This window comes from Falco biarmicus, chromosome 4, assembly GCF_023638135.1.
Source record: "Falco biarmicus isolate bFalBia1 chromosome 4, bFalBia1.pri, whole genome shotgun sequence".
Taxonomy (NCBI): domain Eukaryota; kingdom Metazoa; phylum Chordata; class Aves; order Falconiformes; family Falconidae; genus Falco; species Falco biarmicus.
In genome coordinates this window covers 113,027,550-113,053,992 of record NC_079291.1, presented here as the reverse complement: position 1 = coordinate 113,053,992, position 26,443 = coordinate 113,027,550, and the positions used below count along the sequence as shown (strand labels likewise).

Below are 26,443 nucleotides of genomic sequence, written 5' to 3'. Positions count from 1 at the left end.
GTTCTTACACCAAGATTAGGCATGAGAGAGCATGAGAAATGGTCAAAAGGAGCTCAAAGCTAAATTTCAGGGCACCATCTATTGCTTCCATAAAAAGAAAACACACGTGCAGTCTCATTAGACCTCTAAAAGCCAGAAGAGCTATGTTTTTAGAGGGATTGCAGGGGTTTCTAGCACACAAGCATGGCTCATAGTTATGAGTGTAAAGACAGGTGACAGAGGTGCTCTGGTTTCTCAGCTTGCCCGGGCAGCCAGGCAAAGGGCCCTGGGCGGCTCTGCAGCCTCCAGGTTACAGCCTCTCACACAGAGCCATCTCGCCTCCCAAAGGCACGGGCCGGGCTCTCCCCGCAGGGTATCCTGGCAAGGTGCCAGCCTGTAAAACAATCACCTCTGCACCTTCCCTCAGCTCCAAAACCATCCCTAGCCTGCATACAGAGGTCCCAAGATCACTTGCCCAAGATCAGACCGGGGGGGGGGGGGGGGGGGGGGGGGCTTACAGCACAAGGCAGCAATGCACAGCACGCACCAAGTCTCAGCTCAGTGCCTTCACCCCAAAGCCATTACCCCCAACATGCCCTCTTTTCCCAGCTATTCACCCCTGCAATGTGACATAGGCACTAGAATTCGATTTTATGCTGTATTTGAGAATGACACATTCCGATAACAGCTGACAAGCCTGAGACAATACAAATTAACCCCCTGTCTGAATGGATAGAATCCTCTCCTCTCCGCAGGGATGGCTGCAAGGAGGAAGAGGAGGAAGACAGCTTGCTCTGCACTGCCTTACAGCCTCCCAGGGAAGGGAGGCAGGCTGCCAGGCAGGGGAGGGGCACAGGTCTTCAGCCTGTAACTGTGCAAACACTAATGCTGCAAAAGCTAATTTTACAGAGTTCCACTCTGCGGACTCCTCTTTGTCCCAGGATTCCTCAGCCTGGGAGATTAGCAGTTTACAGATGGAGAAAAATAAGTTATTTTAAAATTCAGCATCAACTTGCTTGGACTCAATGAGCAAGTCACTTTGGGAGGGTGGGGATGGGCACAGAAAGGAGGGCTCAAATAAATGAGAAATAATTGAAAGACTAGGAAGAAGAAAAAGCATATCTGCCACTCTAGAAAGCCCAATATTCGCTCTCATTTTTATTCTTGTCTTCATGCCTCTTTGCAGCTTACTTTCTATCCTTTCCAAGCTTTCCCTGATCTCCAAACAATATTCCTGTCTCTGGCTGTGTTTAAGTCCCTACCCACCAGCCTCCAGCCATACTGGAAATGTGCTTATCATGCTCTCCAAAAGTTTTCTCGAGCCCATCGCTGGGATGAGGCCACGCAGCCTGCACAAGAAATCCCCACAGTGAACACAGCGCCTTCTGTATGTTCCTCCAATCCCAACCACAAACCCCATCAGCACCTACTTGGACCTCACAGGCACTACCTCCTCACGCTTCCACCGCCGCTGTATTTAACCTTGAGACACACTGGAGAGGGATGGAAGGAACTGCTGTGGGAGCAAGATTACAAGCTAAAAACCACAGCTCCCTGAAGGAAGCCATGTGTGATGCCCCATGCCTGAGCTCTCCCAGACACAACAGCAAAACCTTAGGACTACAGTGCACTTGGAGCCTGAATCCTCCTCACAAATGAGTAACGGAAGTGCTGACAGCCGCTCACACCCATCCAGGCTGTGCAAGCAAGGCTGTACCCGCACACGCACCCACTTACAGCAAGGGAAAGACAACAGAGAAATGGCTTCAGCAGGAGTTCATTACACTTGTTTATCTTCATTTTGCCTGTAACAGATGAACAACATAATGGCTTTGGCTTTCCTGGATGCTACAAACCCAGAAACATCCTAATGAAAAATAAATGTATTTACAGGGAGACGTCAAAACAGACCAAGACAAGTCAAAGTAATGTGCCTGCGTTGGGAACGAGTGCTTTTATTTCATCACCCCTTCACGGCCTTCAAGCGGATCACGCAGCAGAGAGAGATAAATATTTTAAATTGCGACACTTCAGTGATGCACAGTTGTGCAAGACAGAATAATTAGAAAATAAATTACTTTTTTTAGCATGGTAATTCCAAATGTTGAATGAATTAGATTACTTGACAAACTCCAGACCCATTTCAATATCAAGGGTCCCATCCAAGGAGACACGGGGAACTCTGCCTTCAAAAAGAAGCCAAAATACAAATAAACACAGCTTAGAGAAAGCATTTAAGATCTGCCCGGCAACCTCCATAAATCTAAAAGATGGAAGGTTTCTTCTGGCCTCACACTAACCGTTTGGTCTAAAAATAGGTTAATCTTCCCAAGAGCAAAGGAACCATCACCAACACAACACACCAACTGCGTGCACACACCTCCTGGCCCCGCAGACACGCACCGCTGCCCTGGGCAGGCACAGGCACACAAAGGCTGCTGAACTTATTAATTAACAGCCAAATCCCCTTCCCTAATCCATGCCGTGGAAGCTCATGGTGCTGTCAGCTGACCTGCTATGCTGAGCACAGAGCACTGGTGTATATTACTTGGAACAGTCTCTCCTTGCTTTGTTTTTTGGAAGACCATTTGCGTAGATGCAAATGTGTTGTCCCCCCAATCCTGATTAATTATCCAAATGTATGGCTGTACAGGTTGTGATGAATATGCACACACGTGCTTCACTGTTACGCTGACAGAGCATATTGCTTATTTGGGGAAACTAGTGAGATTTTCACTTGTTCCAGTAAAGCGGATTACATAATCTCTCCTCCCATGTCCCCTCTCTTTCGGTCTGATTTAACTTGTGGGATGGTTTTATACCCAACTTATGCAGACGTATGGAGACAGTCATTTATAAACTCCTGAAAACCGCAGCTAGGATGCTCCTAGAGACAAGCCATCTGAATTCAGGGAAACGGGAGTGTCAGTCTGTGTGGGGCTGCGTCTTCTCGGCGTCGCTGTGTGGGCTACACTGACACAAGCCTACCTCCCGTGCAGACACACACACGAGACTCTGCTGGTTAATTCACGTTAATTGTTTAAGGACTCACTGAAAAAGGTATAAAGCCAGGGGCGATTGTGCCCGCCAGAAGCTTTCCGTTAGAATAAATATATGTTAAGATAGAGCTAATAGGGAGAGTGCTTACCAATTTAAACATGAGAAAACCCCTACAAATGCTAAGGAGTTGTCCTTATTCCCCAAAAACGCATTTTAAAAACGCATATCATTAACTTCAGATGAAATATTTAAAAGCAACTTTTCAAGAACACGCATGATGAAATCAGGAAATCTGATGTTTTAACACTTGACTGGAAAGAAAAGCTAGCAGTATCTGCAACCTGAACTGCACAATGAAACCATCCAAAAAAAATTGTGGTAGTTATGTAATGTGAGGCTTTTTTTATTATAGTATGTTTTGAAATATGTTACGTAACTTGGGTTCTTAAACCTTAATCGTGATTGTTACATTTTTGCTTAATGCTATCAAGAGAAGTGAGAGCAGGAACTTTCGGTATGAAGATAACAATGAAATAACCACAGTTAATTAAAAAAAATAATCAAACTCTCACACAATTCAATGAATTCTGAGAGGAGACCAATGGTACTAGTTTGTGAGAGGGCAGAATTGAGATTTCTTTGGTTTTCATCCAACAACTCCTTAGTCTAACAGAATTATACATCATAACAGGTGTTCTCAATTGGGCAAAACCTGGGCTTAGTACTGACCGCTGGAACTGCAATGCTCTGTTTGGATTGCACTGATGTGTGCTCTGAAACATCATTCACCTTAGCACAGTATTCCCCTGAAGAATATCCTTTGTTTTAAAAATTATTGAAAAAAAAAGTAATGAAGTAGCCCCAGGAGGAACTTGCAATGCAATATTTGTTAGTACTCTGAAGTTAAGCATCAATCTCAAACCATTTAAAAAAGCACTTTTAAAGACAAAGCTACTAACACATAAAAGCGGGGGAAGCAACAACAGCATAAAAGCTGCATTTGCAGCTGTTCTATACCACCGGAGCAGCTGAAGTGAACTCATGAATCTGGCCTTTAATTTGTAATTGATTTTATGACTTCACAGCAAGTGTGGGAACACAGGTCTCTCCGTAGGAGGAGACCAGGAGAGGTCAGTCCTCCAGACTCGACACCTTTTGTGTTTTCCGAGTGCCTCGCCCAGCCCCTTGCCCCCAGGCCCCCACCGCATGGCAGGCAGTGGGGCACAGCAGCTGTGGTCTACCCTGCATGCGGAGCCATGGCACATGCCTCGTCCGCACCACCTGTGAGTCATGCAACAAAGGCACTGCAAACGAGTCACCTGTGGGAGAGGTCCAGTGTGACACCAGACCCTGCTCCATAGGTGCTATGCTGCTGACTTCACTTCGTTGTATCTGAGTAATTAGATACAACAATCTTTAATAATTTAACCAAAGTATCTGTCTTCATTACCTTGTTGTTGTTATCATTTGGAACATAGAAAAAAACCAAGACAAATCCCTGAAAGGACCTGATAACTAATAATTAATCTTGTTCAGATTTGCTTATAGACTTTCAGAAAATTCCTTTACCCATAGTCCTAAGCACTACAAACTTGGATGCTATGCTGTATTTTCACACTAAAAGACTATAGACTTAGACTTCAAGGGAAGTCCTTCTAGCTTCCCATAGTTTTGGTACAAGGGATCACTGCCTGTAGCTGTTGGCTAAGGCTTTGTACTAAGAGGGTGAAATGCCATACAGCTGGGAACTCTAGTGCCAAGAAGATGTTATTATTTATAAAATTCATAAATACATAATAAACAAGTCATCACCAGCCTTCAGCTGCTGGTGCTGGACGCAGAGCGCACCAGTCAGAGGTAGTAAGAGACAGTCCTAACAACATCCATCAGCCAGCACACGTCCATCTGAGCTGGTGGCATGCTTTGTTCGGGACACGGGAAGAGCCTGAAAAAAATCAGCCTGCCTCCTTTTGCTTTAAACAAATGAGGTATAAATATAGAAGCCTTGGAAAGGTGCCTCGAGTCTGCTGCACTGCAATTGCCATAACAATTGGATTATGATCCTTATTTATCCTCATTGACAAAGTAATTGGGATTGGTCAGCTGGATCTCTTCCCATCCTAGGGGACAACAGATGGGTGATGCAGCCCCAGGTCTCCCAGGCAAGTGACGGAGGTCTGGCTCTGGCTGACACCCGGCAATCTCCAGGGCCCTCCCTGGGACAGTTTGGACAATCCTGTTGATCCACCACTTGCCAAGTCCCCCTGGCTGCATACATTACAGCTGTGAGCTGCTCTTCAGAAGAGGTGCAGAGCAGATGCAAGTATGATTCCCCTGCACAGCGCGCATGTGACACAGACCCATCCTGAATGCTACAACCTTCTGTTAAGCCAGAGCAAACACAAGGTCGGAGGTGCAGAGAGCCCCCCACTTGTTAGTTAACTCAGTACTGTGGAATTCCTCCGACCGGTCTAAAAACTATCTAGATTTTCTAGACAAACAGCCAGACAGGCAGGAGAGCTCCAGATGGCAAATAAGAGAAATTATCTGCTGCCAGAAACACTGGAGTTGCATATATAACGGATGTGGTGGCATAAGGGTAAAGATGGGTTTTGGGGTGGCAGAGGCAGGAGAAGATTTGACCAAGAGTTCTAACATCATTTTTAGAGAAGACCTGTCCTGCCATTGTTTAGGGTGCCTCAATATTGACCAAAATACCTTTAGGCAAATCCAAAGCATGGAAAAAATAAGCAGGAGAAAGCAATGACAAATGCATTCAGGCGGTAATAGTCAAAACAAGATCCAACAGCCTCCTCCATGAGGTGTTACTCTATTAGGGTATCATCTATGCAGCAGAATAGATGCAAAGAAAGAAGTGGGAGCAACAAGACTCCTAAAACATCTCCAGACATTTCAAAGCATCAAGATGCCACCCAGTAATGGCTAGTGGACAGGAGAAATGAGTAACGAACAGGAAGGATTTGCTGGGGACCAAATGCAACAAGCTTGAGACTGTAGCTACCATAGCTGCACTCCTAAGTATCTGTTGGACAACAGACATATCTGAACAGAAGCCACGAGCGAGAATCAGGGGATACTGAAGCAACCACTGCTGTACTGTTCCTCTCCCTTCTGCTCCCAGGTGCTGCAAATACCATGAGCAGGAGCTGTAACTGCAATTTGAAGTACACGCAGCTCACTGGTGCAACGCTCAGAGGAGGACATCTGAGGGAGAAGACAAATAAAAACCTGTTATAAGGGGTAAGGGAGAAACGAGGAGGGACACAACACACTTAGAAGAGAACAGATCTGCAATAGATACCTATTATAAGATCACGGCAAAATAGATGGAAAGAAAGAAATACAGTAAACATTCTACAGCACTTACAAGCAGCCCTAGAGATGTACCAGAACAAATACAGAGGAAGAAATTATTCCATATAGCTAACAGAGATCCACATTAGGAATGGTATTACAAGAAAGATTACCTCCGTCAAAGCCAACCCTTGGAGACCTTCTTAGGCTAATGTTCGTCCTCAACAGCTGCTCTTAAGGTCCTTATGAAACAGGCACATCTTTTATTACAGCACTGATTTCACTTCTGCTCAGTCTGATGAGAAAAATAACTAAAACTGAGGTATAGCACAACTAGAAGCATCTTGAACCTTAAACCCGCATTTAGAAGCTTTAGGGAGGGAAGATCTAAGTGAGTTTACACGTGTGTTTTTTCCAAGGTTTGCAGGATCTCTGTGAAGAGGGTTATAATAGCACACGAAGAAGCTGAAACTAGAAATCTGCCAAAATGTACTTTTCTATCAATACTAGTAAAGTAGTGCAAAACCCTGTCATGCCTTAAGTTTCTTTTTACCTTCAGTTCAGGCTAATTACTACCTATTGAGTGTCAACTTCAAAACATAAATTACAAAACAATCACAGCATGCTTTTTTCTTTTGGTTTCCTCTTAAAAATAATGAACACTGTGTGATTTGTCCCTAGATTTTTCTGGGGTGGGTGTTACATTCATTGAATGTGAATTTGGCAATCCTCACGGGGGGAAGGGAGTCTAGAAATACATTTCTCTGCCGGGATGATGCACAGGGATCAAGGACGCACCCAGGATCGCAGAAAAGGCTCAAGACAGAGACAGGACCCAACCACAAGATGTCCTGACCAACTGCCTTCCACCTGAATGACATAAGTCTCGCCTCCCTTTTGCCAGCAAATCAGCTCAAGTTTGTGCCCTATCTGGACTAACCGAAACTTCAGACCTGCTGATCCAAAAATATATTTTCTATTTGTCATTAAATCCTAAACCAAATGCTATGTGAAGAAAAAAGGTCAAAAATCAAGCGGGATGTGTGATTCTTCCAGATGCAAGTGGCTTTTGCAGATAACGAACAGACCAGAAAGCTCTACAACATTCTCACACCACAGAAATGCTCAGATAAATGTTTTTCTCTACCTCATTACCTCAATCTACTGCAAGGGTTAAAGCTAGCCCCCAAAGTTTAGAGTGGGATGTCGAGGACTGTTCATAACACAAGTTTTTTGCTCGATTTCTGATTTTGGCTAGGGCACAAGTAGTATACAGTATAACAGCAATCGTTTCTAATTAATTGAATTTTTTCCTGTATAATAACTTCCCTTGAAAAACAATTTTTGCTTTCTGAAGAAATATGTATAGAGGTGCCCTATAACTATCAATGACTGATAAAACAATAATCCAGCATGGAATATAGAATTTGCAATTTAACAGGGCCCTACGCTTAAGGATTTTGTCTTGGTTTGGTTTTCCTTTTTAAAACTAGTCAATGAGACACTTTAAATGAAACAAATCTTCTTAATGAGAAACTCACACTGGAGGAAAAAAAAATAAATTCTGCCCTTCTGGATTTTAATAGAAACATGCTTCTCGTTTTTGTGCACATGCCCCCAGTTTTCCCTCGCCCGTTTTCAAAGGATTCACATGTATGTTTGCACTCTGGAAATGCTAAGAGCAAGGATGGACAGCTATTATCATCATTAATATTTATACAACCAGCAATTTTGGTAAATCAAACCTCCAGCTCCAAAGCTTTGCTGTTTCATCACAGGGACCACAATGTATTTTTATTCTGTTCAACAAGGAGGTGCCGAATGACTTACCTGCTGGTTTTCCTTCCACTGAAGCACGGTATGTAAAATAAACCAGTGGAGAGAGGACTTGATGGATTATCAGACCAAACTGCCTAAATTCTTACTTGAGCTTTTCCTCCTGCTTCATTTTGGACTTGGTCAAGTGACTGCAGGAGATCCTGTGCACAGGGGGCTGCAACTGAGGCACAAGAAAGTCCTGTGCATACGGTGTTACAGCACATCGCCAGAGCAAACCAGCTGCCAAAGTGAAGAATTCAGCTGTGCCCCTACCACACATTTCAAAGTTACTCACAGATTGATTTTTTACAGGTTTATTACTCCAAAACACATAGTAAGCTGCTTTTGCCAATACTTCAGCTTATCCATACTGCAGAGTACAGTTCCTGGATACACATGAGCTGAGGGACAAGGGTTTGGAGATGCTCTCTGCAGCGTCACGTAAGACCATCCCTACCACCTGGCTGAAGAAATCCAACCAGAAGCTGACACACTGGTCTTGCAAAAAAAACCCCAACAAACCAACAAAACCCCCCAAGAATACAAAACAAAGCCCCCACACACACACACTTCACGTGAACACGTGAAGAAACTGCAAGCACACACTGATAAAAATCAACCTGTAGCTTTACTCAGACAGGCTGAGCTTGTTCAAATAAGTGCACAGCCAAATACATTCAGTGGTAACTGAAAATATTGGGGCATCACAACTTCAAGCATTAACTTCCTCCACTCCCAGCACAGCAGTGGCACTTGGAAGAAAGCTCACAGTCAAATAGAAATACAGTACCTGCAGACAAATACATACAAAATTACCAGGAAAGTAATTGCTTTTAGTATAAATGCTCTTCTTCAAAGTTTTCTCTAGCATAGAAGTCCCTTCAAAAAGAACAAGAATAAATTTACTGCATGTGAATTTATTCAAAGCCAGTAGATTCAATATAATGAAATCCTCCTAAGTAAATATCTGATAAAGAAGCAAACACTTAGCACTTGACCCTAGGAACTGGGATTTCTTAACACACGGCTGTAATGCAAAGCAGCAGGAACCTCAGGGCTGCTGGTACAGAAGGGTCAAGCAAGGGAAATCTCAGAGGGCTTGACTCCTGCAAGGCACAGAGGCAGATGGCATGGTGTCGCACAGGGACCAGGGCAGTCCACACCTCTGTTCCCAAACCGACTGTGACCAGAAGATGTTCTCCTGGAGGGACTCTGAAAGCCCCTAAACTCACAATCTGCGCTGCACCCTTCCCTTGCCAAGAGCCGTAAGAGACCCTGCATGCATCTAGCATGAAGCTTTTTGCTGAGTTTTCCCCCAGACTTTTTTGTCCTGTTGCCCTAGATGCGAGCAGCAGCACACTTTGGTTTTCCCTACACAGTCAGATGCTTCTTGTGAAGGAGAACTTTGTTAGTCTGTTAAATAAGAGAGGAAAAGAAGGTGCCATTCAGTTGCAAAGGATCTTCACTCCCACGGCTCTTAAACCTTGTCCAAAGCATGGTCTTTCTGTTTCCAGACATCCCACCAGCTCAAGAGCTGAATGGCCTCAGTGACCTGCAAGGAAAGTACTGGGCCATTCAGTGGGCTCCTCTGCCCTTAGGATGGGATTGCCTCTGCCATGGATCTTCCCACATCCTGGCTTCATGGTGCGTCACACTCATACAACAAACTCCGCAGGAGTCCTGTTGGTTATGGGTAATAGCTGGGGTGGCAAACCCCGCTCCTGTGGACCACCTCCACAAACCACTTCCTGTGGACCACAGAGACCAAGGACCAAACCCATGGTGACCACTTCCATTGTGCATATCACATGTCACAGAAGATGAAATACAAAGGCTCTCTGAGTTCACGCTACCTCTGCATACATGCCACTTAACTGCCCGGAAAAGCCTCCTGGAGAAGCATATGGAAAGGTTTGCTCTAGCTCTAGCTAGAAACCACTCAGCAGTATCTATCACTACTGACATCTGGGACATAAGCCTCAAAGCAGCTAATTTACAATTCCAGCTAAAGCCAGTTTCCTATAAACATTGATACCCAAGGTAGGTAATTGTTATGCCAGAAAGCAGAATCATTAGATGAGGGAACAAGTAAAGAAGAAACCCATGCAGTAATTCCAGAGACCAGTGCTGCCACTCCATGCATCAACTCCACCAGCACTCAGATCACAGTTGCTTCTAGTGCAAACCTTTGACTGCCCCTGTCCATGCCAACATCCACACTCTGACCCTCCTCCCAAGTGCTGGTGCCCGTTTACCTCCCCCCACGTGACCTAACATCAGGCCGGTGGTGCAGTCCTACAGCTTGGAAGCACCACTCTGCCATGAACCATGTAGGCCAGTGTTTCTGCTGCAGTTCCCAGACCTGCCAAAGCTGCATTTAGGATTGCTGACAAACCCCTCCTCGGCCTCCCACTTCACTGAACTTTTAAGGCAACGCTTGTACAAGCTATTCTACAAGATACTGCAATGCTTCAACAAGCTACTCGTGAACAGCCACCAATACCAGCTCTCAGCTAGGTTCCAAGCCAGAAAAATGAACCCTGTGTGCATATCTGTTGGTACAACTGCAGATCACCTTTAGCACCGAGCTCAGCTTCTCAGCTGCGCTAATTAATTGCTTAAGGAGTTCTCACCGTCTCACCATGACGCAGAGCAAGCAGCCATTCACACTCCTCCACTTTTTGCCGCAGTCACATTACCTGCTCTGTCTCAAGGACCCACTAAGGCTGGTCTCCCCATCTGTCCCTTTCACAGACACCACACACCCTGGCTCCAGCTCTGCGAGCAATGACTGCAAAGAGCCAATTCACAGTAAGACTTTAGAAGCAAATGCTTCCTTTGCCCTCATCACTTCCTCATCTCTGTCTCCCCAGAAATCAGCAGGAGCTTCAATCCACCTGCAGGGTTTCTAACCACACCAACAGCCTTGGGGCGAGGCTGGTGTCTTAGCCTGATATCCCACCTGCACCTGGTCCTTGCAGCTACCAAGAACACACATGAGCGCCTTAGAACTGTCTGCTTCCCCCAGGTACTTGTTTACTGAATTCAAACCACTCACCCCTACCATCCCCATATAAATCTTGTGGTGATGGACAACAGGGGGAAAAAAAACCCCACAACTGTTAAACACTCAAAAATCAGTTGCAATGAGGCCCCTGGAGTGGCTGAACAACTCCATTACACCATCTGCCTGTGAATCCTTTCCCAAATCCCTTCCAGTGGCTCTTTTCAGTCCATGAGGCTAGGACCTGTGATAACCCTAACCCTACAGGCTAAAAGCATATGGTTTCCCACTACCGACACCATTCCTGCGGATGCTGACAGACAGCAGAAGACCTGTAAAAAGATTCCACAGCCCTATCAAGCAGGGCATGGTCCAGAAATCACATGCCACTTTACAGGCTGACAGGTGGACACCCCACGTCAAACTAAAACCAACCCTACTTTGTGACTGCACTGGGGCAGTAACTAGCTTTTGTTTAAAAACTGCTGCCCTCGTTTCCCAGCCTTGCCTTCAGAGCTGTATGAAGAACACCACTGGTTATTCTTTTCAAGGTGAACGAACACCAATTCAAACTTGATGGTAACTCAACAACCCCCATCAGCAAGCCTGCACCCCACCGACCACTGACCTCAAGCCACTGGCTGACCACTACATGCCCAGCCACAGCTGGGCTGTGCACCATAACACACCTTTCACATATACAGGTATCTTCTGCCAACAAGAGTGGTTGTAACTTGCACTGGATATCTGCATATGTTTTAGAAATTAATCAGATTGTAACCAATAAGTTAGCAAGACAGGCCAGACTCCTGAAAAGTGCGGCTAGGGGATGGTTTCTGTTTGCAGAGTGCTTTCAGTCTGAGGTTTGCATTGGAGTTGCATCTACAGCTGTGATGAAAAATCCTCCCTTAATACTGTTTTGCAGTAGCAGGAGATGCCCGATTCCTTACTGAGTTGTGTAAGCAGAGAGGCAAAGTCCAGAAGTGCTGAAAAACTGCAGTTCCTTACCCTCCTCTGGGATGTTGCAGGTCAAGGTGGAAGTACAACACTGAGTACATTTGCCCTGATGCTGCATTTGCTCTGTGGGTAAACAGAGACCATCTCCTCCCTGGGCTGTCATTCTGGCATCTTTCATGACCACTAAACTCTCTTTTAAAAGAAAAAGGAGGTTTTATTAGAGAGTTAGTGGACGATCCAAATGTCAGAGTGAAAAATCCAGAGGAAGGTTAAGGATTTGTAAATTTTTTTTGATACAGCTGCACTGGAGCTGAATGAACACCAGAGCATTTTGATTTCCTGCCTGGTTTCAATAAATGTTGCACTCCCAGGCACCCAAGGGACTGCTGTGGTTTGTCAAAACCAATTAATTTTCTTCCACAGGATGCTTCAGGCACCTCAAAATGTCATTCAAGAGCTAGCACACATCTAAGGAGGAGGAAAAGCTAGCAATCAAGCGCTGCTCAGGCTCTGCATCAGGAGCACAGCCCTCCCCACTCGCACCAACAGCGAAGGCAAGGCAAGAACGAAGGCACATCACCTGCTCACGGGAGGGAGCTGAGGGCAGAGCCAAAGAGAAAATGCCACGTGTTACACACCCTATGAATATAAACAATAAGCTGCCACTTCTGAAACATGCCAGAAGTAAGGGAGAATTCAACTCTCTCCTAAGGGAGAATTCAAAGCTGAACGTTTCTATCACTTTTATTTCCTAGGATCCATAGCTTAGTGCTAACAGATGTAAGAATGAGCCAGAAGTGACAATTTGAACAGTTGTTATTAAGGAAGATGCTTGGAAGATAAGCCCTGGAGTCAGGATTTACTGGTTCTCTCCCTGGCCCTCCATCAGGCTCCCTGTGCAGAGTAAGGATTCCCCTCACCCAAACCTCAATTTACCTACTTACAGGACAGACTGTAGCACTTTCCTTCTCTTCCCTATTGAGATGCGAGAGAAAACTTGTTTGCAAGTAATTTTAATAATCAGCCATGAAACACACTAGATGTAAGCACAATATCATCATGCTATGATTTCCTTTTCAATGAACACCAGGACACAGAGTTTACGAATACATTGGAGTTATCATTTATACTCAGAATCAGACAGAGTATTCACAGCACCAATACTGCATACATATATACCACATGTCAAATCTTTACCGCTGGATGTTAAGTAGCTGCCCTTTCCCTTCCACAAAAGGCAGGGATGGAGACAGAGGTTTTTCTTGCATGCTAGTACTCTGCAAAAGGGGCAGAAGACAAAAGACAATTTAAATTTTAAACCATTTGTCTTGAGGACCATGGAGTCGCATGCAAATCCCTGCCTGAGCAGGAAACAGAAACAACAGCTGATGCTCCCAGCAAGCTCTACATAAGGCCCAGCCTACTCACAATGCCCATGGGAACCAGGAACTAAGGCTCCTTTGAAGATCCCAGATCCCTAATCTCATGTCCAGTGTCATCCTTGCTGGACTACTGACAAAAACAGAAACGAACTTGCAAAATTAAAAGTGACAGCATGTTGACTAATGAAGTGAGCTTTACCGTGTAACAAATCTTTAGAACAAGGAAGAAATCTGCCTTGCTTTCTTTTTCTGTTCACCAACCATGAACATCTTCAATGACCTACTTGTTTTTAAAAGTAATCCAACATTTACCATTACAATCTCCTTTACTCCTCAAGTCACATAACCCCCCTGCTGTCTCCTCCTTCTCTATTTACCTGGCCCTACAGTCACAGCAGGGAACTGAAAATCTGCTCCCTGCCTCCTAGCTACAAGTAAAGGCTTTGCTTGGGCATCCAACAGATGATAACTAATGCTACTGCTTAAACAATCCATAGAGCTGCTCCTCTGACATAGACACACATCTAGATCCTGCCACTGGTTCAAGACACATCACCCAGGCATTTAGAGAACTGCCTGACAGAAATAGCCATGCCTCTCATTCACAGCATCTCTTTGCACAGGCAACCCTCATGTTTCATTCAGACAGGATTTTTCTCAGTGCTCTTACTTGCTACTTAATATTTATCCTATGGTCAGTGTTCCAAAAGCATGACACTATTGGTTGTGGTAGGTGCTGAACAAACACATACTAAAGCTGTCTTACAGAAGCTTACGGGTGTGAAAGGTCAGGTAAAAAAAGGAAAAAGTCAATAAAATCTGAAGCCCGGCGAGTAACCAAATCACAAGGATCAGACAGAAATATAAATCCCAAAAAATGAAACAGAGCAATCCTCCAAAATATATCAAAAGAGGAGATGCTCCACATACATCCGTTGGCAGTGACCAGCCCCCAAGAGCAACATAAGGGAGAGGGGAATACATAACCATTAGCATCTCCTTCCTGCTACTTTTCCTCCTTAGCCTGTCCATCTTCCTTTCTCCCTTCATTCCCTCTGCTCCGGATACGACCTCTCAAACTACAACAGTGCCCTGCCTATCCCTGACACAAAAGAGCATGGAGATTTTCAAGCTCATCGTATTCAGCAGCATCAAAGCTGCAAAGGATACAAGTGTTGGAAAGGCACAGATTCCTGAAGGTCATCAAGATGTGGAGCCTCCCTGGAGGCAGCTCCTCCCAGAGCAGAGCTCTCTTTCCATAAAGCAACAGCAGCCTACAGCCTCAGCCATAGCACAGGTCTCAGTCTTCGAGCAAAGCTCTCCAATATAAGCAGATAATCTGGACTTCAATAAGGAAGGCAAGGCTGAACTAATATCAGACTCCGCTCTCCTTCCCTCCCTGTAATATTTTAAGTCTAAATAATTAAAAGGAAATAAATACTTATAAAACCAGCAGAGTCATTGCAGGGCAATAGGTCACCATGGCTGCCAAGTTCGAAATATGGGGCCCATTCAAGTTACTCACATCAGATGTCAAAGGTATTCTGTTGTAATGAGAAACAATAAATACACTCACTTAACACCCAAGATCGCTGCTGCAATTTACCAGGCTGAAGCCACACTAGAACCTTAAAAAAAAAAAAAGCCAACAACCATGCCCTTGAGAAGTCACCTCCACCGTGTTCTCCCCACCTTCCCAAGCCCTGTTGCACTTCTGTGTACAGAACAAAGATGTGACACATCTCACTGCTTCCTGCATAACCCCAAGTATCTAATGCCAATTTCCTTCTTTCAACCTTGGAGCACAGCTGCGTATTTCAGCACTGGCACTTGCCGGCGCCTCTACAGTCCAGTACCTGGAAGCGATCGATCAGCCACAGGAGAAGCAGGATTCAGCAGTGTCCAACACCAAGCACTGCCTGACAAACCTACCAGGAAGAGAAATGCAAACTCCACAGCCTGCAGCATTTCAAGTTGAGGGCACTTCCAGCCTATAAATGATATTTAAAATCTGAAACTATGATGGAATAATACAAACCAAAAGAAAATGTGTATATGTATCTTGATCAGTGATAGAGTTACATTTTTTATCAGCTCTGCTCACAGGAAACTGAATCCCAGGCTGTACCAATTCCCCTGTGAATGTAAAGGAAAAGAACCAGCTGGAGAGAATAATAAAACAATTAACTTTCCATTAAAGAATAATCTATGTATGTTTTTAAGGAGGCAAACTTTAATGATTTCCACCTAATTATTCATCCTGCATTCTGGCAGCTTTGGCTTGGATTTTGCCTTGTTTTGAAATGCAGTCTGAAGGTAAGGATTTAAGCTGGAACAGACGTGGGGACCACACAGACTCCTTCAGGCAGGGCAGGACAGCCTGCTGAGGGACCTTTCCAGAAACATCAACCAAGGTCTCATTGTTCCCACAGATTTGTGGCCATACCACCAATTGTAAAAGTTCCACTGAATATTCATTAGGATCTTACAAACACGGTTGTTGACTGGCTTGGCACATCAGCTACATTTTTGGACACGAAGTGCAGAGCAGCATGCTCAGGAGATGCATGCACCTGAACATCAATCTGTTGAATGCTGGGCTCATTTAACTTGTCACTAATGACAATATAAATCAGAAATGACTCCATAAAGCTCAACAGCAATCCCCTCTGATTATGCTAACTCACCAACTAGCTGCAAGCGTATTATCTTTACAAAGTAATTCTGTAAAGTGAAAAGGTTCAAAGCAAGGGCTTTAAGGACTGTTACTTTGCCTGTTACCCTTCTAAACACACACCCCTCCAAGGACCCAGCTGGCTGTACACATGACGGAGAACAGTCCAGGCTGCACCACACGTTCGCCATGCAGCCCTGCTCAGCTTAACCACCTGCCTCAGTTTCCCAGTGGATAATACTAATGAACTAGTAAGTGTGCAAGCCTGCACTTCATTCCAGTTTACACGGTGCTTTCCCGCCAAGGCTCTCAAACATTTGGAAAGGACCAAGTATAGTTTAAGCTAAAATTAAGTGGAACATAAATACCAGAATTCAACCACTTGGATCACTCCTTTAGAAAACCTACCTGGGACTCTGGGCTTTCCAGCATGAGAAATCGCAGGCTAAAGAGCTGGCAAACTGAGACAGTGCCCAGGCAGTCCTTTGCTATTATTTATTGACCAACTGATTGAGATCAGGCTCTGTGACACAGTGCAGGCAAGTTTCTCCCCTCCCTCCGCAAGCTGCTAAGTTCCATGATCTGAACAAAAACCCACAAACCTGGCACACAAACTAACAAACTAGTCACACCTGAGTCCTGCTGGAAAAATCCCTGCCTCAGCTTTCAAATGTTGCAGAACATTTTCATTCACAGCTTCTGCATAAATGGTGCAAGTTTTGAGTCTAAGAGTCTACGGCATTTTAGCCTCAGACTTCTAGTCTGCTCTTCCCCTGAAAGTGTAAAAGGCCATCTTTCTCCATTAAATATATATATATACACACACGCACACATGCACACACACACACAGAGAAACCCACATACACATATATATATACGCACACCCCAATTTCTCAAAGCAGGGCTCCTGCATCTGCCAACAGGCTGTGTACACTGCATCGGCACAATGGCTCTGGTGCAGAATCTGCACCACCCACTGGAAAGAATTTAGCAAGGGGTGCTAACGTCACACACTGAGCAACCACATACAGCTATAAATTATTCATACACATTACTCTAATTATGCAAATGTACTAAAAGCTGGAGCATATGTTTCCCGGACATCTTGCAGTACAGATGCAATATGGTTCTAGTAGAGAGAGTGAGAAGGAAGATGACGGGTGCAAGGGGGTAACAATGGCAGACACTGGCCCAAGCAGAGAGTGGCAGAGTATCTCCCTTCTCCAGCCAAGCTGCTGTGAGGCTAAAGACATTTAAATGCTCCTCCTTGATAATATATTGTTGGCTTTGCACTCAGTGCTGAACAGAATGCTGAGGCTGCTGAACGGCCCAGGCAGATTAAAATAAACCCAAGCAGTTTGGAACAGGAATGTGTTTATCTGGCATCGCACACTTCCTCTTATCAAAGATGAGGAGCAGGGGAGGGCACAGCGATGGTGTGCGGAAGCAGGCTGTGTGCATGCTGGTAGGAGAGGGGGAGGGAAAAGGGGGGGAGAAATGGCAAGGATCAGATAGATAATGCATGAGCTTGGGAACCAAGAGCACGCAGCTCAGCAGCCTCTCACTGGCGTACAGAGTCCATACTCTTGGTCAGTTCCCAGAGGGGCACTAGCTGTTGGAAAACTCTGTTAGGTCCTTTCCCCCTCACAGCTTTTGGAAGAAGGCAGGCATTCAGCACTGCTGTAGCATAAGCAGATGGCTGTGTGTGCTGCCCAAGCTTTGGGTTCAAATGCCTTCTCCCAACTCTGTCGAGCGCAGTGCAGTCAGTGGACATCACTCATCTCCCACACCGGAGGCTGGGGCTGACTCCTCTGAAGGAAAAGGCCAGATGTGCTCTGCTATGGTGTTTTGAAGTCCCAACTGTGGATTACAGTACTGGATTGAATATCAGAAGATTAGCATCTTATTCCCCACTCTGCCATGTCTATGGACAACATTGCTGTGCTCCTGTAAATGCCCAGTCCACCTGACAGAGCCCCTGGGAAGCAGACACTGCGTGCAGCGCACTGTGCAGGGGGCTCCGATTCTCCAGCATCATTCACTTAAAATCCATGAACACTTCCTGAATTCTCCAGCCCTACTGAATGACCAGGTGAGTGTTTCTATATCCAGAGAAAACCAAAGAGCAAATTAAATATTATGTAATGCCAAAGCTACTTGGAAGATTTAGGCTATATTGCTATTATGCCAGTAGTCACCCAAGATCAAAAAAGTTGAACAGAAAACCTTGGCAGCTCCTTTGATAAAAGCCCATCTTACCTCCTAGTGCTGGCATAAAGAGACTCTAGCTCTGTACCGCCAGTATTGTAAGGGATGCACTCACACAGCCACATGAAATACTCTGTACTGCAGAGACCCCATCACAGGAGGAACGCTAGTGACTGCGGGAACATACAAGGTGGATGTCACTTCAGCTCTTCAGATCCAAGCCAAAACTCTGCTAGCATACTTTTTTTAAAATCCAACTTCTTGTGGTTGAGCCGTGCACAGTTACCTGTGGCTGCCTCAGCTCAAGGCTGGCCATGCTTTGAAAACCAGAGGTGATGTATCAGAGAAGCACTGCTGAGCAGAAGGGACAGGCAGGCTTGCAGGTCATGCTGTGAGGCACACAGAGGTGGGGATGCCTGCATAGATCCTGGTCACTCTGCCTCAAGCCCGAACCAACAGGATTCGTCCTTCCCTTTCACAAATGACCAGATGAATGAACAGCAGCACTTCTGCCAGGCAGAGATGCCAAACTGGCAAAACAAAGCTGAGAAAACAGCGCAAGATAACAAGCAAGAATAAAAGCCATGAAAATCCACTGAAGTAAAAAGATGTTGACTACAGGGACGGAGCCTAGCCACTTGTGCTGTGCCACATTCAGCACCCCACTTGAGGGTAGCAGGCTGCACCCCAAAGGGCACAGCACAAGCCTCCCCTTTCGCTGGGCTCATCCTGCTCTCCATGCAGTCACACGTGCTGAGGACCAAGCAGAGCCTGTGCGGAGGCACGCTGCCTGCCCAGCTCTGCCAGAAAGCTGCTCCCCACACCCCAGGCAGGGTTCAGCTTTGGGGCCGTCTGGCTCTTTACGGACTCGGTGTTTCCTCACCGCCAAGGGCGGCAGCACCCGCATCTTCCAGCCGTACCTTGGTGAGGCACGTCCAGACACTATGCCTTGACTTCGCCCGACAGCCCAGAGGAAAGGGAAGGCGCACACAAAACCCAGCTTGCCAGACTAAGCTCTGTTCATCCAAACCACAGAGAGGACAGCAGGCGCAGCACGAGTCCAGCTCTGCCACCCTCCTGCCCCTGCCAACGCCTGCCCGCCACACAGGGGAAGGCTGCCGGGCCACGGCACAGCGCCTCGGCTGAGCGCTCCTCCTGCCATTGCAGCAGCCCTCAGGAGAGGCACTGAGAGGAGAGCAGAAAGGAAGACAGCGCAGGAGAGGGGGCTCAGCACCTACATCGCTCAGCTTCTGCCCATTTCATTCCCAAGGCTTTGGCTCGCTCAGTAATTGTCAGCAAAGAAGCAAGCCCATTAACAGGCAGCCACAGATAAAAGGTACTGGAGGAGGAGGAGGAGGAGGAGGAGGAGATGGTCTGACCAGCTACCTGCTCACCTCAGAAGACGTAGGATCAAACACAATTTATGAAACAAGCCAGAGGAGACTTGGAACCCCAGCCCACTATCCAGAGAAGGAGTTTTAATGCACCATCCAGGCAAACAGCTGAGCGAGGCACACAAGCCAGCAGCACACATGGCCCCACTGCCAGTCCGGCATGGCAGGGCACCAGCACGTTGGGATGGGGCTGCACCAGCACATGAAGGATCTCTTGAGCACAGCCTACCCTGCAGCAGGTTCTGCAGCATGAAGAAACCATCTAGGCTGCAAACACAACAAATTCATCCAGTTTTGACTAACATGAACAACTTTCACTTGTGCCAAAACACTGGAAGAAACAGAAGTTTAGTGTGGTGTAGCAAGAAATGTCAAAACCCAACATTTTTGTCCTGCAGCGACCATGAAGAAAGTCACTAACAGAAGATTGGAAGTCAGGGAGTTGGGTTTTTACTGGAATATTCCTTATTCTAGAAATAATTATTTAAAGAATTTCAACCTATTCAGCTAGCATTTTAGGGTTCCACATATCATTGTGCCAGTCAGAGTCAAATTAGCAACGCTCTGTGCTCTCAGTTATCTCTGGTGAACTGCGAGGGAGGCAGGGGCAGAGAGGCAAAGCCACGTGCCCTGATTTCGGCGTGCTGAGATATGTTTGGAGGGATGCCTGGAGCAGCTGGCTGGCCAACACCATGCTGCACCACAAGCACCTAGAGGGCTCAGCGCTGACTTCACGGGGCAGAGAATTAACACCACAAGCCCCAAGCCCACAGGTGTATGAGCAGCCCCACCACAACCAGCCCAATCAACAGGGACGTTTGCAAGGACCTGGACTTCAGAAAAGAAGTGAGGTGGTGCCTCACAGCTGGAAGGAGAGCTCCTGGCACGACACCCCTTTGCAACTCAGAGCTTCTGACCGTCCCCTGCAATTGCTACAGAAAACGGTCCACTTGCAGAAAGAAGCGCCTGAAAGGTGTAAGCTTGGATAACCTCCCCAGGGCAAGCGTACGGGACGACTGCTTGTCCACCCTGTGGGAAAGGAGGCAAGCAGGGGCTTCTGACATTCAGTACCCCAGCTCTAGCAAATGACTGAAGAGTTAAAACAAAAATCATTCTCAGGTGGGCAGCACTCCAGCAAGATACGATATGCAGCGCTGTTATGTTCCTGGACACCATATTTCTGACAATAAATTTCATGCCTCATATGCCACAACAGTTATACGATTTCAGTCAATAACCAAAGAACAGGTCCACATCCTTTCACAGCAACCCACGGAAAAAAATATTCTTAAGTAAACCCGACAAACCTCAGAGGAGGTTTTTTTAATTATTATTTACTGGTCTGTCACTTTGATATTCAAGCCTGAACTGGTAAAAGGAAGATCATTTTCTGGCATGGCACCACCTCCAGCGCGCTTACAAGCTTCATGAGAGCTCACAGACCCATGAGAGCTGGCAGCAGGACCCACTGCCTGCATGGCAGACCCCACCAAGTTCAGAAGAGCCACTTTTGTTTTCAGTGACACTGCAGCACTTTGTCCGCTACATCTAGTATCGTTCCCTACATGCCAGAAGTTCCCACACACACCCCTGCACACACTGAATGTCCCAAGCTCACACGGCAACCCCAGAGAACATCAGCAAGTTTCGGCAAAAACCACGGCTCTACTTCCCCATTTTTCTTTATTCTTCCTGCCACATATGGACTTATTCTTGCTTAATAATAAACCTTCCTGAGAAATCCCAGTGGGTGGGATGCACTCCCAGCTAGATGGATGTTTCAGCTCCCGCTGTTCTTCAGGCAGCAGCACCCCCTTCTCCCTGAGCCCACTCGCTCCGTGGCCAGGCACACTGCAGCTCTGTGGGCTGGCACTGGACCCCAGCACCTGTATTCTGGTTGCAAGCCAGCATGGCAGTGGAGCAAACTGAGCTACAAAGTCCAAATCATGCCCAGGTAGTGCCCTTTGCAAGAAGAGAAGCATGGACTGACTGCCAACCTTAAAAATTAGTTGTCACCCTCTAAATTTCAAGTGTCATTACAGCAGAACGTGGATTTTATTTTATTTTATCCATGTGTCTCAGTGGGTTACAGTACCACTTTATGATATTAAACAGCTCCCATGTTGCAACCCAGATGAACCTGTGTGCAACCGATGAGTAAGAGGACTCCCTGTGAACACAGCTCTGAGCTCCTCGGGGTGAAGCACTCTGTGCTATTTCACACGAACAAAGCTATGCTAGTTTGCACAACCAAGTGACATGGTCTTTAAGTGTCATTCACTCAATATTACACTTATGAATCAAACCTGAACTCCTCATCCCGTTTCCCGTTGGAGATGCACAAACAGCCTCTGCTAGTCCTTTCTGGTGCTTTAACAGCTACATGTTGGAATTTTCAGTAGCTTATTTCTTGGTTTCGGGTGGTTTATGCATTCACCAGATACAACAGTCACACACAGCTTCACTAGAAGGTTCCAAAACAGATTTCCAAAAAACCCCATCAATCCCTCTGTAGTCAGTTTTCCTGGTATTGGGCTGCCCAGAGAAGTGGTTGAGTCACCATCCCTGGAGGTATTTAAAAGACATGTAGATGTGGCAGTTAGGGACATGGTTTAGTGGTGGGCTTGGCAGTGCTGGGTTTAAGGTTGGACTTGATCTTAAAAGTCTTTTCCAACCTAAACAATTCTATGATTCTAATTCATTAAAGTGATGCACTGTGTTCTATCAGAAGAATTAAACAAACAAGTGAGAAGCTCTCTTACCTGTAATTGATTGACTGGCCAATAGAAGTGCTGGTAAACTGGAGGTGTAATTTCTATTTAATTATGGCATTAAAAAAATTACATGATATACCTATTTAACATGCAAAGGAGCAAAATCAAAGCTAATAAGAATAAATTGTAAGAGAGGACATGTACAAAATGTAGTATTAGTCTTTTTTTTTTTTTTTTATAATGTGCTCTGCTAAGTAGTATGCTGGCCATTGCACCTGTGTATTGCCTGGAAAACTTTCACCCCCAGCTCTGATTCTAAGACCCTGCCAACATGCACAACTGCACTGCACAAATGCATAGACCAAAGCAGTGTGTACAGTTTTCATGCTGCACATGCAGTTTCCATCAATCCAGCTAAAGTTCGGAAATGAATGCAAGCAAAGCCCAGGTACGCCACTGTAGAGCTCAAATACGAATGCAAATGAACGGACGAACTATGAGGAGTTTTACAAGCCCTCAGTTAAACACATTTTAAAATGCATTTAAAAGAAAACAGTGCAATTTCTGTGTTCAGACAATGGGTTACAACCAACGGTATAAAACATGAACAGTTCTGTTGAAACCACTGTAGCTAATGGTGTAAGACAGGCAGTAAGAGGCCCATAAATCATTGGCACCTGAGAAGAACATGCCACTGCCATGAGAAAACACAAACACAGCCCATGAAATTTTAGGGGGCAACATATCTTTCATGCTCGAGAAGCCCATTTTCTTTCAATCACCACCATAACCCTAATCTCAAATTATTCAGTTTCAAAACAGCTAGTCCGCACAACAGCGTTGGGAAGGGGAAACAGGGTCTTACTGGGAAGAGGAAACAGGGAAGGTCTTAAAAGACCCTTAGATCCATAAGCCTAATAAACCACCACAAAACCATCCTGTAACTGCCCTAACTCAACCCAGAGCATCACTGCTGGGAAATGAGGAGGTTTGGCTCCTGCAGCCTGCCGTGCCGGGCTCCGCTGCTAAGTCAGGGAGCAGGAGGCAGATGCCAGCATCAGTAACAGCATATTGTTTTGTGGCGCTTGGAAAGAGGAGCCAAACAAGAATTATAGTTTTACCTGCAATGTCTATTGAAAAACACAGAGCTTCCAAGGGCTAGTCAAATTATCCTTTAACATTTCCTGCTTTGTCAACAGAAGTTTAAAATTAAAACACAAATTAAACTACCTTCAGTCCCTGGAGGAAAGGTTAGTTGGGTTTAAGATGCATTTAGTGTGTCATATAGGAAAAAAACCACAGGTACATGCTCAGACAGTAGTGACATGCAGCCCAAGAGACAGACAGAAAACACACTCAACTCCCACACACTTGATAAATGCATCAAATTGACCAGTGACCAGAAGCACAGCCAGCCATGGCCCCGCACATGGAGTGAGCTGAGAGGCTGACTTATTGGAAGTGTTCACACAGGTGATTTCTGCAGATGAGAACATTCATTGCCACAAGGAAGGCAGCACAGGCAAAAGACAGACAGCTTACCCCTCTGAGATGCTGGACGCCACCAAATATCCTCATCACTCCATCAATCTCCTGTTCCAGCCTCCTGGCCCAGTACTGCATACTGCAAGAGACGGAGAGATAGAGAGAAAGAGAAAGGGAGAGAAAGAAAGAGAGAAAGAGTCAGAGCCCTGACACTCGGCAAATAAGCAAGGTGACTGAAGGGAGAGGGAAGAAATCAGTGCCCTCAGCTAACTGCTCTCTTTCTGCAGCACCAGGTGCAGGCAGAATACCAAGAACATGCGGCTTTGAGAATTACGGCTGGGGCACTTCTAGACTTCAAAATTTATGCACAAGGCGCCACAGAGAGAAAAGGGGGGGAAAAAGGTACAATGAAAATCAGAAGGTGGGGGTGTCCCTCTCCTTATATAAACAGTTGCAGTAGATAATTATTTAAGCCCAAAGTGATTAACAAGGTCGAAGTGCCACGGTGTACAGCAAACAGCTTACTGCTTCGGCAGGGCTCTGCCTCAGAGAGCAAGCATGGAGCCACGGCAGGACCAGAGATGTCTGTCCTACTGCAGCGATGGAGTGTCGCTGCAGCACAACAAAGAGGGCCTGGGCAGAGCCAGGAGCCACATGCAGGGCACCAAGTGCCCAAGGGCTCAGCTGCTTTGCTCCTCCATCCGAGCCCAAGCTGGGCCAGGTCCTCCGCAGGCAGAGCTGCCTCCCGGGGCTGCAGCAAGGGCCGGGAGCTGCCCCGCTGCATCTCCTTCGTCCTGACCCCTGCGCAGCCAGGGAGCTCTGCCAGTCCTTCCCGCAGGCACAGCACCCTCCCACATACTCCACCACACAGATTTCCACTCGGAGCAATAACACCAAGTTAAAAACAAGCAAGAAAAAATCCTCTTCTAAATTCACATAACTTTATAACTCTCCTTCTTTTAATGAGATTTCCTGACTCCAGCTGCTGGCCACGCAAATGTCAAATCTCCCATCTGACCTGGAAAAGCAACGCTCGATTGCCTCGGCACTGCCCAGCACTGCCGTCTGTGCTTTTTCCACAGCAATATTCATCTCTCAACACTACACCAGAGAAAGCGGAGAAGGAATACAGGAGTAGAAGGCCAGCAGCATGGCCAAGCGCAGGTCAAGGGAGCAGACTAGCTTGGGTGTTTTGCACTTTGGTTCGTCTCACCAGATGATTTCATTCTTCGTTGCAGACACATTCCCCAGGTAGCCCACACATGCTCCCCCACCACTCACAAAGCCATGGAAGAAGTTCTCCTGGAGATCAAGGAGCAAAGAAATCCAACTAAGAAGCAAGGCCACAGAGGACTCTGAATTATAAAGCACGGCCCAAAAGCTGGGCAGAAATATCAAAGGAGAAAGATGCCCGAGACTATTGGCAGAACAGAGCTGAAGCATCACTTGTGAGGCGAGAGGGGACGAATGGAGACGGGGGGGGGACTGGCAGACAGACGTATGTTACTCACACAGCCAAATCCATGCCAGTTAAATAACATACAAGGCTGAGGATGAAAACAAGATTTAATGGCACACGCCAAATCTTCCCAGTTTTCCACTGTAACATGCTATTTCCTGTATGCCGGCAGAGGCAACACTGTCCCTTCTCCCCTGGCAGCCTGGCTGGGGCAGAGGAGAAACCCAGGGAAGGTGATGGGTGAAGGTATTTACAAACCCGCCTTCCTGCCAGAGGGAAAGCAAAGCTTGCAGTGGGACTGCCAGTGTAAAGATAGTGGGTCACACAGCTGAGGGGGTTTAGCTTGGTTGGTTGGTTTTTTTCCTTTTCCTTTATCAGTCAAACATTTTATTTGCTATCAAAGTTATACTCAGGTTGTCCAAAGTCACCCATAAATCTTCTGAAGTATTTTCACCAAAATTTTTTTATTTTTACACAAGTCATTTAAAATAACACCTTGAAACACCAAAATGGAGGGGTTTTTAATTCCCCCCCCCCTTCTTCCAGTCTGTCCAGTGAACTAAAAAAAAAAAAAAAAAAAAAAAAAATCAATTACATGCTCCTACGCAGTCACAGGTTCAAGAAACCCTGCTGAGGACTTATGGAGCTGACACCTTTCCTTAAATGTCCAGCTCTGTGCAAGATCCTGGATTTCAGTGACACCTGCCTGTGTCAGCTCCCTCCAGGAACACCTCCACCACCACAGCGAGGGAAAATTACCACCTCCTCTTGAGCTGTATCCATCAACATTAACAACTGCTCGTATCCGCATAAATGTCACGTATGGCCAAGCCTTCAGAGAAGATTAGTTATAGAGGAAGACAGAAGCATCAGTGTTACTCTGTTGGTATATGCAAAAGAGACACCGAGCACTCACTTGGGCTGGGATTTACAATTAATTTAAATTTACTCAGCAGATTTATTTAAAAAAAAATAAGTTTAAACTTATTCCACCCCCTCCCTCCGCCCCAAGAAGAACTACTATTTTAGGGAAAAGCCATGGGATTTCTCATTC

At 46.0% G+C, this 26,443-nt stretch overlaps 1 protein-coding gene across 3 annotated transcripts in view; it reads right to left on the bottom strand.

Annotated features, from left to right (window-relative positions):
- Nucleotides 1-26,443, bottom strand: part of CACNA2D2 (calcium voltage-gated channel auxiliary subunit alpha2delta 2) — a 223,570-nt gene that overhangs the window by 176,184 nt on the left and 20,943 nt on the right. For all 3 annotated transcript variants that reach the window (XM_056334538.1, XM_056334540.1, XM_056334539.1), the window contains exon 2: nucleotides 23,988-24,069. In XM_056334538.1, the coding sequence (XP_056190513.1) occupies nucleotides 23,988-24,069 (82 nt within the window). The remainder of the gene's footprint in view (nucleotides 1-23,987; nucleotides 24,070-26,443) is intronic.